Source organism: Rhipicephalus sanguineus, chromosome 3, assembly GCF_013339695.2.
Source record: "Rhipicephalus sanguineus isolate Rsan-2018 chromosome 3, BIME_Rsan_1.4, whole genome shotgun sequence".
Classification (NCBI taxonomy): domain Eukaryota; kingdom Metazoa; phylum Arthropoda; class Arachnida; order Ixodida; family Ixodidae; genus Rhipicephalus; species Rhipicephalus sanguineus.
In genome coordinates, this window is record NC_051178.1 from 125,973,735 (window position 1) to 125,984,981 (window position 11,247).

Sequence of the window (11,247 nt, forward strand, 5' to 3'; positions counted from 1 at the left end):
TCTGAACTGTACCCCGTTGGCTTTGATAATAACTTCGTGCTACCTGCAACATTCTCTCTGCACCAGCTTTTGTACGATTAAATTCTACTATTAGCTTTCAGGTCAGTCTTGCTCGCTATTTTGTTGCCTATTAGAGCAAAGAAATAGAATAATAGAAGAAAAGGTTAGGAGGCTAATCGGAAAGAAAGAGTTTGATTAACTGTAACCTACACTATGGAAGAAGGAGGAGAAGTGTGCAGAAAGCTGAAAACCTGTCAGGGGAAACTTGATATTTGTCAATGAAGCATCCCTTGAAAACTTCAGAGATGCAACAACTTTCTTTACTGTTAATGCTTTGTCTTGTTCATGACGCCGAGTGATGGTATATGTTTTCTTTGCTTCTTTAATTTCGGTGGGCGAAATTACAAAATGCCAATAGTGCAGTTGAGCACATCGGTAAAGCAGAACTACAAGGTGCTTTAAAATGTTTTTTTACTATGAGACATGCTCTACTGAAAGAAATGTGAGTCTACACTACAACTTATGAAGTTTTGCCATTTTTCACTTGGAAGCCTGACTCAACCTGCTGAAACTTTCGCTACTTTTTGGTAATGCCATTCAAAAATTCGTTAGCTAAAATTCCTTAATCACACTCTTTCATAGTCTACTGGTTTGAAATAGGCTTCATGAGTAACTAAACTGCAGGACGCCTAAAAGTTTTAGTGAGACAGTGGCTACTTTAGTCAAGTGAAGGTGCTTTCTTGTTCTGGTGAAAAAGGCTTGACATACAGACAGGTTTGTGAAGGCTGGTTAAGGGACTGGAACGCGAACTCCGGGTAAACGACAAAGCCACTCTCACTGGACCACTTGCAGCTTGAGCACTTGCGAAAGCACTGATACCTCATGTTTCATTTGCAGGTTGGCTACATTATGTTTTACATACGAGCTCCCGTGGAAGGTGGAACGGAGCTGATTGCCAATGCTATTTCAATTCTTTGGCTGGTAAGTGTTGAGCTGGAATGTGCCAATAATCGGGATCTATAAATGCTGCATGGGGCAAAATTCACAAGTGCGTTACACTCATTGATCCATTCATCACAAAAAATGGTAGACGGAGAAAGCAGAATTTTATTGTTACACAAGCCGCCCTTAATATGCAACAGAGATTCTCTGATTTTCTTGAACATATGTGCACATGCCTACATGCATATGCATACTGCAGGACACATGCTGTTTTAGGTGTAATTAATACAGAAACATCTCTTACATGCGAGCTTGCTGCTGTAACTTTTTTACAGCAAAAGCTGTTATGAGATCACAACAAGGGCCGTTTTTGGTGCCCTAGTTGTCCGCCGCCGCCGGTGTCTGTAACCACTATTGTGCGAAATAAGAAAAAAAAATGAAATAACAAAAAATTTCCAAGATGGAACCAGGTTCGAACCTGGGCCCTCTGCGTGGGAGCCAAGTATTCTACCTCAGAGCCATGCTGGTGCTTGAAACTGCTTTGCAAAAAGACCGTATACAGGCTTCATGTCGGGAAGGAACCACATTAACATATGTAATGTAGCGTGGTAGAAGAGTAAAATAACAACCGAGCATCACACAACGCGAATTCTTTAACCAGGCGTCACACAATGCGAATGGCGCGACGAGTGGGTTGTTGAATGCTTCCAACCCATTACAAAGGGCTCTGCCATAATTCTTCGTCATCAGCCACAGCATCAACAAAGTGCACATAATGCCTTACAGGTGTTTGGCAGGTACCACGGTTCTCCGCAGAATGACGAAAAATTGCATAGTGGCTGCTTCCCTACTTCACAAAAATTATGACTATTTATAGCGTAGTGGGTTCCTCGCAAGTGCACTTGTATTGTTTACCAAGGAAGCCCATAAGGCTCCCATGATCCATTTCCTCAGGGTCTCAATAAAGTTAATTCCCTCTCTCTGCCTCTTTCTCACGTTAGCGTATGTTATAGAGCGTGGTGGGAGAGGGAAATAACGACCTAGCGTCACACAATGCGAATTACGAAACTAGTGGGTCCTTTAAAGCTTCCAACCCATTACAAAAGGCTCCGTCATAATTCTTCATCGTCATCAGCTGTCGCATCAAGAAACTCCACATAATGCCTTACAGATGGTACCTGGCTTCTCCGCAGAATGATGAGTAATGTCGTAGTGGGTGCTTCCCAACTTCACAAAAATTATGATTTGTGGCGTAGTGGGTAAGTTGCTAGTGTACTTGTATTAGTACCCACAAGAGAGTTTATAACGGGCTCTAGAAATGCCGCTCTTCAAGCTTTTGCTGTGACTGTGCTGCGCTTTCCGCGCAGGCCTGGCGTTTTTTTTACTACTCTTATCATGCATGGTGCCTCTGTAATGCTGTTAGGCCCTGAGGGTAATAAATTATAATAAATGAAAAATATATCAAAATGTGTTTGCATTAAGTTTAACGTGGCACTGTAAATGATTAAATGCATTTAATAATGGTGCTGGAAAAGTGGTTAGATTTCACACTGTGGTTAGCAGTGTGAATTAAAAGATAAATTTCTATGTTGCTTGTTACACATCCACAGTGTGCAACTGTCACTGCTCTCGTACTAAGTAATTCATACACGAAGGAAAGCTTCAGCAAGCTGTTTCACATGAAAAATGATTGATCTTATAAATTGTTCTTTCTTTTATTTGTTAAAGAGAAAAAAATTGACTTCTCTTAATTTATAAGACTTCGAGCGAAGGAAGGCTAGGTTTACTGCATATTTATCTAACTGGAAATAAACAGCTATGGGAAATTTAAGTGGCACTGACCTATTTATTAAGTTGTGTAGCTTACTGTGGAAGGGTGATAAAAGCAGGTTATCAATTAGACAGATCTTCTTTCACCTAATGCATGGTAATATATGCCAGAAATGAACCTCGGTGTAATTTTTTTTAGTCCGCTCAGTTGATACCTGTCATTATTGTGTTCAAGGTTGTTCCCAGTGTTCATGGACTCTACTTGAAAGACCTCAAGCAAGTGCTGAGAAAAGAGCAGTGTGATGTGAGTTGGCCTTTACATACATGTCTGCTACTTCATGCCACTTTACCTAGTACGCCAGAACGGAGGTCTCATGTTCCTTCTTCCAGGCCACCTTACTGATCACCGCAAACGTGCCAAGTGCCAAGAAGATTATTGTGCACGGTCCTGATGCAGGTGGCATTCCATCACAGTTTCCAATTCATGAGGTATCCAACGTGTGACATTGTACACTCATGCAGACACTGCTAGATTATGAGACATATTATTATTATTTGTAAAAAATCTTGAGTGCTCAAATTAATCTGTAATTGGGCCGCATGTGTCACTCACCCAATCAATCAATCAATCAATCAATCAATCAATCAATCAATCAATCAATCAATCAATCAATCAATCAATCAATCAATCAATCAATCAATCAATCAATCAATCATTCTTGTGGACACTGATCATTTCTGATTAGTCAAGCAATTCTTTGTTATAGGTGCTACTTGGAAAGGAGAAGTGATATAGCGTCTTTTAGAGATTGCTTGGATTAATGAAAGAACCTTCGACAAAACAAAGAAAAAAGCAAGAAAGGAAAACTACCTCTGTCGTACATAGCTGCCACAATAGTTTCATTAGCTATGGCACTTTGCAAGCACCAGAATTGTTCTACAATGATATAGATCTGCATGGCAGTTGTTTAGTGGTTCTCATTGTATGAGAATCTCTGCACTCTACTCCTGCGTGACATTAATTTCATTTTTTTTTTTATTCTAGGACACCCAGTTTCTTCATATTCTTCAAGACAGTCTCGATTTTTTTGGCATTGAAGAGAACCAGCATAATTGCTACTTCCTTGTTGACACAAAGACAAGTATGTGTGCATCAATTCAAGCAGACTTATTATATTTAATTGCTTTATTTGGGACTTATTTATTTACGGCATTCGAGCTTATGTTTGGTACATCAGTGGCACTCTGTAGCGAAAAATCCAGTTCAACTAAAAGCAATGGTAGCCTGTCTCGTCTGTGAGACTACATTAGGACATGAAATTCGTTGTGAGGGACAACATAGCAAATACAGTATGGTCTGTTGTTAAAGGAACGCTAAAGAGAAGAAAAGGAAAACGATGTTTCCCATCGTAGTAAATTACCCTTTCACAACACCAAGAGCACTACTCTTCATAAGCGAAGGGATATTGTTCCAAGTAAATATGCTTCTCTGCTTTGCCTTTTTGACAGCACAGCTGTTCTTTATACTGTTTGCTTTTCTTCTGCCTTGCAGATCAGATGCACAATCCAAGTGCATTTGTTCGTGACTTCTACTTCTTCAAGAGGTCCCAGTATCCTCAGTTAACATTGGCAAAAATGGACCCTGATGAAGCTTTCGAAGCAGGGCAGCATCAGGCATTCTATCTGCATTTCATCGAAGTTGGGAAGGTAATGTGACCATTTGCAAAATACAAATATTTTGCTTGATGTTTGTTTCTCTTTGAACCTTTGACCGTCAGTCACGACGCCAGAAGTTTGTGGCTGAAATAGCAATGTTCGTTATGACTGGTCCTTTTAATTGCCTGTGTCATTTCTTTTACAATACTACTTTTTTTTATTGCATGGAGCTTTCTTGAGTGTTCATTCAGACCATTGTGAACTTCATTGATACAACCATCAGTTTGGTCATATAGAAAAAAGTCACAGTTTCGCCGCAAGGGCGAAGCAATGAATGCGATAGCAAGAAAATTACACCATTTCCCGCTAAAGGGGAGCATGAGGCGATGCGAAGCCGGAGCACTTGCACGATCGCGTTCCGTTGGCGTTCTTTGGGCATGCTACCGACCTCGCGTCGTGGAACGCGAAGAGGGACGCTACGCGCGTTGTATCTTCCCTGTAGCCTGGCCGTTAATTCTCACAGGGCGAGCGGGGAACGCAGTCGGCAGGCATGCGAGAGGGGGGCAGCGTAGGAGAGGAGAGAGAGGGGGAGGGGACGGGCATGCGCTGGTGCTCATCGCGGCGTTGCGCAGGAGAGAATTTTGGTATGTCTAGCCCGCGTTTCAGAGGAAGAGTGGACAGGGGGAGGGGAGAGGGAAAGTGGAGAGGGGAAAGGCGAGAGGGAAAGTGGAGAGGGGATGGGAGAGGGAAAGTGGAGAGGGGAAGGAGGGGAAAGTGGAGAGGGGGAGGGAATGCGGAGAGGGGAATGGGAGAGGGGATGTGGAGATATACATACTTATACATATACGGTGCATGACGGCGGCGACGACGACGGCGACGGCAAAAATCAGCCGAGACTGTCCATATAATTGCTATCGCAATAAAAAGTGATTTAGGCATGAGCCAGCTAACAAATGCTGACAATGTGAATGCTAACAAATGATTGTTAGCATTCACATTTCTGTATTAAAATGTGCTGCAAATATTGTGGCATTTTAGTTATTTATTCAGTACTGCCAGTGGCCTTCTGGCAGCCAAGGCAAGAGCGGTACATCTAAAATTCATTGACAAGTACAAGGGTAACAAAAATTGTCAAATAAGAAAGAAAAACAAAAGATTAATAACAGCAAAAAACCAACACAGCTAGGCACATGAGACTTTTGAACAAACTTTAAAACAAGCACTGCTGTTTTTAAATTTGTATTTAGCATGTTTTAAAAGAAAAGCTTTTTAAAGTTTATTTTATTTTTTTGAGGTCTTATACAAAATTTAAGAAAAACACAAAATAAAACAAAGACACTTCTGTCAGCTTCTGTATGACAAATTTGAATAAGTTTGTGTGCAGCCATTCTGAATATGTTCTGCCAGTACATATATTTATTAGAGTATTGTTTGCTGTACTGAAGTTCTGACATTATTTTATTGGCTGCTTTCTGTCAGCTTTATTTTATTCCTCCAGGCTTTTAGTAAGAGCTCTTTGCATGTCAATAATATTGTACATCATTTCCCTGCACCAGGTCTTGATGAGTTTAGCCATTCTACGAACCAGCCACCAGCTCGCTCCCAGAGTTCTTTTTCTGCATGACGAGCTGACCAAGCTACCATCATTTCCCCGCAAAGCTCTCGAGGCTGACTTTGAACTTTACACCGGCAAGTTTGGAAAAGTGAGTCAGTAAATGCTCAATCATAATTTATAATATCTGAGTCATGATGACTGATAATGCATGTTGTGGGGTGCTTGTATCCATGGGGTAATCCGACAGCTTTGACTGTGCTAATTATGCACTGTTTTGCTTTTGTGGTCTTAACATTAACCCTTTAACAGGCACATACATAATGCAAATCTATTTTTTCATTAATATTGCATGCATTTCTTTCCAGGAACTTCTTGGGATGGATACACTGCATAAAATGGTGTGGGTAAAAGTAAGTGTCTCAGAGAATTATTTACCTAGTAGAGTAGCAGTTGATATCACGACTTATATCTGGCATTTTAAATCTGTCTGGCAGTTTGGCAAACAGTGTGATTATTATCACTATACTTATAATTATTTCGGACAGGTATGGCTTTTTGTTAACTTTAGGCTTGTGCGAATATTCGAGCTCTTCGAATATTCGAACGAATATTACAGTATTCGAATTCGCTTCGACTCGAATTTAAATTATTGGAAATTTCGAAGTATTCGAATTGAACGAATAGGTGTATATTAGTCCGCATGTAACCCCCCTGTAAAGGTGGTTTCACTGCAGTGGAGGAGTGCTATGCCATGAATGCATCTTTCCAGGAAGAATTCGCACTGCCGCGAAGCCTCCTTTCAAGGTTAAATGAACAGATTACCCTCACATCGATTCATCATTTTTTAAGTTTAAAAGCTTGTTATACCAGCTTATATGGTCCAAGTATAGTAAATTTTAAAACGTCACATATTTTACAGGTTATCACCTGCATTCTACTGAAAGCCGAATCCCGCTACTATTCAAGGTTGCTGCCACTTCCTTTGAACCAAAAAGAATGACATTTGCACATGCCTTGTTACAATTTTAAAACATTGTGCCGGTTGGTTGGGTCATGACAAATACGGTCATTTTTCTTTATAATATGTGACATATACTATTCGAATTCGATTCGAAATTATTCGACCAAAATCACTATTCGCTTCGAATTCGCTTCGAACCTAAAATTTACTATTCGCACAAGCCTAGTTAACTCAGGCTCCTTGGCTTTATGCCTTTAGGCTTAACAATTGTGAGGCTTAACACAGTGCCTTTTAGGCTTAACAATATTAAGAATTTGCCATGACTGCTTTCATAAGTAGTAGTAAAAGCAGTAACTACTCACAAGTCATGGCACGCACGCATGATCTCATGCATGTCAGATCTCCCAATGATCTCATGTACATACAGAAAAAACCATTGCGGTTTTGTTCTTGCAGCTAATGGCTCGAATGTTTGAAGCCATGGCTGGTTTCTTTGCCCATTCATCTGACATCCATTTGTTCCTGAACGTTGTGAATGGAGCCCTCGTTCTACACCCTGAAGATGCCACTATTCTTCGTCTCTGCATGGCTACTTACATCAACGCTGCGCACCAGTTCAGGAACATCTTTGCCTCTAATGGGTAAAACCGTTCACTCAATTCCACTCCTTTCCAGTCATCCAACTCTCATGACCGGCCCATCCTGGGATTAATGCAGTGAGAGGGTCGCTTGAACCACTGAGAAAGCTTAATGGGAAAGGGAATTGGAATGGAATTGTTACACTATTTCAACCCTGTTGTCAAAATGCATGGAGGATGAACCGTGTAATTTGCATTGTTTCTTTCTTTCAATGCTTTCCAGCGATGTGTATATAATGGGAGGTTCAGAAAATGTCCCATAGTAACCTGTGGTCACGTGTGCAATAGTAGTTTAATTTCTCTTTAACAGCTGCATACGTGTCATTACCATTGTATAACAGTTTCACGTCACTGAATAATCGTAGCATTGATGCCTTTCAGGTACCTCCTGATCATGCCAACAATCCTGCAAATCTATTCCAACCACCAGACAAACGGCTTACTCTGCAGAACTGTAGAGTTTATCTGCAAACAGTTTTACATCATGCACAGAAAGCCGTTTATACTTCAGGTGTGTTGCTTATTTTGATAAGTCGCACTCGACGTTCTTTTGCCGGTGCCACGTGTCGGGAAAGAATGTTTTTATGTGTGCAAGAATTTCAAGTTCAGTGTTTTCTCCTCGATGTGTCTTCGCATTTACAGATGTTTGGGAGCGTGGCTCCCCTCCTCGACCTTGATGTCAACAGCAACTACGGAGATGCAAACAAGGCAAGTAAATATAAAGAACATGGCTACCTAACCCAAGATAAGAAATTTCACAAGAAATCGTGCATAGTTTTATACAGCAAAAGCTTTATATGGCTATGGCTCCGCATATTTTTCATGCTTGTCATCAAAAACCTCTGCGTTTTGACCACGTGTGTGGCTAGTTTCCTCCAGCTCCCTGAGGTGGTGGTAGTCGCCCATGTTGGAACACTGTAAAATAAATGAAACTAGCAGCTATTAGCACAATACATTAGCACAATAAAAACTAGCACAAACTAGCATGAACTATTAGCACAATACATTCTTTGTGCAGTTGCTGTGGTACAACTGCGTATAGTTAGGACTCTTGAAGAGCAGTGTGTGCGTATGAGGAAAGACGAAGAGAACAGCAATGAGAATGACAACAGTGCCCACCATGGGCAAACACCCATGATATACCTAATAGTGCATGATACACCAAGCACGTGTGGCAAGCCAGACAAGACAATGCATGTCATGTCTATAAACAATTTGACTTGACTATGCGGACTTCGCATCCACCGCAAGTGTACCGCACCATAAATGCATTGCACAGAGTAAATGTGTGTGCCTACCTTTTGTCACGATGACCACTGGTCAAGACACTAAATGAGTTTGCACCTTTGTTCAAAATTCTGTGTTGCCTCTGTTTCATGTGAACAGCTTCTCTGGTTATCCACCTTCAAAGAGTGGAATGGCTCACAATTTTTTGCATATCTTTTTCAGGCATGAATTTTGATAGACGTTTGATGAGTGCAAAAAATTTTCAATAATTTTTACAAAGTGTGGGACACTTAGTCGCAAGAAAGTTAAGCTGTTAGGATATTGCTTTATGTATATCTAGTGAGCCATGTTAATAACGGAGTGATTGAATTCCTATTTATTGTGTGGTTGATCATAATGCATTGTTCCATGAAAAGAATTTAATTACTGATCACGGTTTGAGATAAGATCAGCTATGTATTGCAATGCTTTTCATTGGAAGAGGCTATTTATATTTGGCTTGAGTGTATTTGGAGTACAAGTGTGGCCGTGTTAGTGGTAACATTACAGCAGTGCAAAAAAGCTTGCTATTCGAATTTTATCTGTGGCAGCTCAGATTCATGGTCCATCTGTGAAAAACCGTGTAAAAATGCTCTGTAAAATGCAAATTACAATGATGCCTCTGCTCTGCACTACATCCTACAGATGCAGCCCAAAGCCTTCTTCCAGCTGCTGCAGTCTCTTGCGCAGTATATTGTCGACCCACTGGACATTCTGGAACTTGTAGATGCCGAGAAGCCACTGAGGGCACTTGACTTTTGCTACCAGATGGACCCTGACACCTTGACCATACTGGATGCCATCTCGCTTAGTGTCACAGTCGTGTCATATGCTTCCGACTCACACAGGGGCCACCAGATGCTGGTCAGTGCCCTCTTACGACTCATTTAAACTGTGCTTGGTAGAGCTTTATGAAAAGAGTGTGCATTTGTCTCATGTTAACCCTTTCATTGCCGAGTTTTTCCGGCACTGCGCAGCACTCCGTGCCGGGATTTTATTTTTTTTTAAATTAATTTTATGGAGACATTTGTGCTAGCAATGCAGTAGGACACTCTGCAGGACATGTAAACATTTTTATTGAGCATTATCTTGTCAAATAAAAGAAATGCACTCATTACAAGCAAGTTACAAGTTATTAACTAATTAATAGAATAATTAGCCACCAATTATGAGTGCAGAGCCACAATTACCCACTTTCGTCGCAATCCGAATTCACCAAAAGGTCCTCAACTTCGTTTGTCAAACTGCACGCGCACGTGGCACGCTGACTTGCCATGGCTACACTGCTGAGACGCTGCCAAGGACACGCGAACCGACGCAGTTGTAGACACGCATCCCATCTGTTGTCAGAAATTTTACTACAAGTTATATTTGTGTATATGTCCTCCCCACAGATGACGGTACACACCCGCATTATTTTCTTGTACAAGAGTAGTCTCGCGTGTGCCAGGGAGTGATTTAGCGAGGCTAAACGAGTATACTCTAGATTGGCAGTGAAAGGGTTAATTGGCAAAATCGTCATCACTCAATCAGATAAATTAATTTGAGAAAAACATCAGTGTATCTTCTTGTGCCTCTCGGGAAAGAAAATCTTGCATTCAATGGTCTGGCATTCTTGCGCACAAGCTAGAAGATGGAGACGGGAGGCTATACAATGCAACTGCAATGTATTGAAAACTTGTAGGCAACAGGGGCGTAGCCAGAGGGGGGCGGTTGGGGGGTCCACCCCCCACCCCAAAAATTTTCGATTTTGCATGTGCATATATACACGCCCACATACAAACACACACGAACATATATAAAGTATGGTTGAATCCCCCTTCCCACCCACTGAAAAAGTTTTTGGCTATGCCCTTGGTAGGCAATGCTACTACAAGTGTCTAGTAAGGGAACTATGACTGAGGGGTGACTAGCTTTAGTTTTGCACTGCAGCATGTAGTATATAACATTTTAGGCTAACTAGCTTTCTTAAGTTGTCGACCGAAGGCAGAGTGGAAGAAGCACATCAGCAGTAAAGCGAGCAGAAAGAAGTTAGTTGGTTTGGGCTGTCACATTATTTTATATGTGTGGAATATAGTTTGTGCTTTCATTTTCCTCCACATAATTTTTTCTTCTTCCTTCTGTATGTGTTTATGACTGTTGTAGGTTATTGTCAAGGTGTTGTTTGTGCTGCGAACCAAACATTGTAGCTCTGTACTTATCACTGTCACCTTTTTTCCTTTGTATCTTGCAGACTATCTTGGAGGCGGTGCTGCCTTTCTACTTGCAGCACCTGCAGTCCTTGACGACCAAGAAGGAAACTCCCGGAGGGCCACGAGCTGAGCTGCAGATGATCCACAATGTTTCTGTTTGCATGAAGACCCTGATCAGCAATTGTGAGGCTCTGACCAGGTTCGTGGGACATGTTTCAGTGATGAGATGTTGGTGATAGTGAGCTCAAGATTTGGAGGAAGAGTTGG

At 41.3% G+C, this 11,247-nt stretch overlaps 1 protein-coding gene across 1 annotated transcript in view; it reads left to right on the top strand.

The window, feature by feature from the left end:
• The window catches only part of LOC119387102 (protein unc-80 homolog), a gene marked incomplete in the record, with an annotated part of 85,565 nt that overhangs the window by 55,973 nt on the left and 18,345 nt on the right, over positions 1 to 11,247 (top strand). Inside the window, 12 exon segments of the mRNA XM_049413377.1 lie at positions 898 to 981; positions 2,948 to 3,016; positions 3,103 to 3,201; positions 3,758 to 3,854; positions 4,265 to 4,419; positions 5,925 to 6,071; positions 6,289 to 6,333; positions 7,341 to 7,525; positions 7,904 to 8,033; positions 8,165 to 8,230; positions 9,434 to 9,652; positions 11,022 to 11,179. Of these exon segments, the coding sequence (XP_049269334.1) occupies positions 898 to 981; positions 2,948 to 3,016; positions 3,103 to 3,201; positions 3,758 to 3,854; positions 4,265 to 4,419; positions 5,925 to 6,071; positions 6,289 to 6,333; positions 7,341 to 7,525; positions 7,904 to 8,033; positions 8,165 to 8,230; positions 9,434 to 9,652; positions 11,022 to 11,179 (1,454 nt within the window).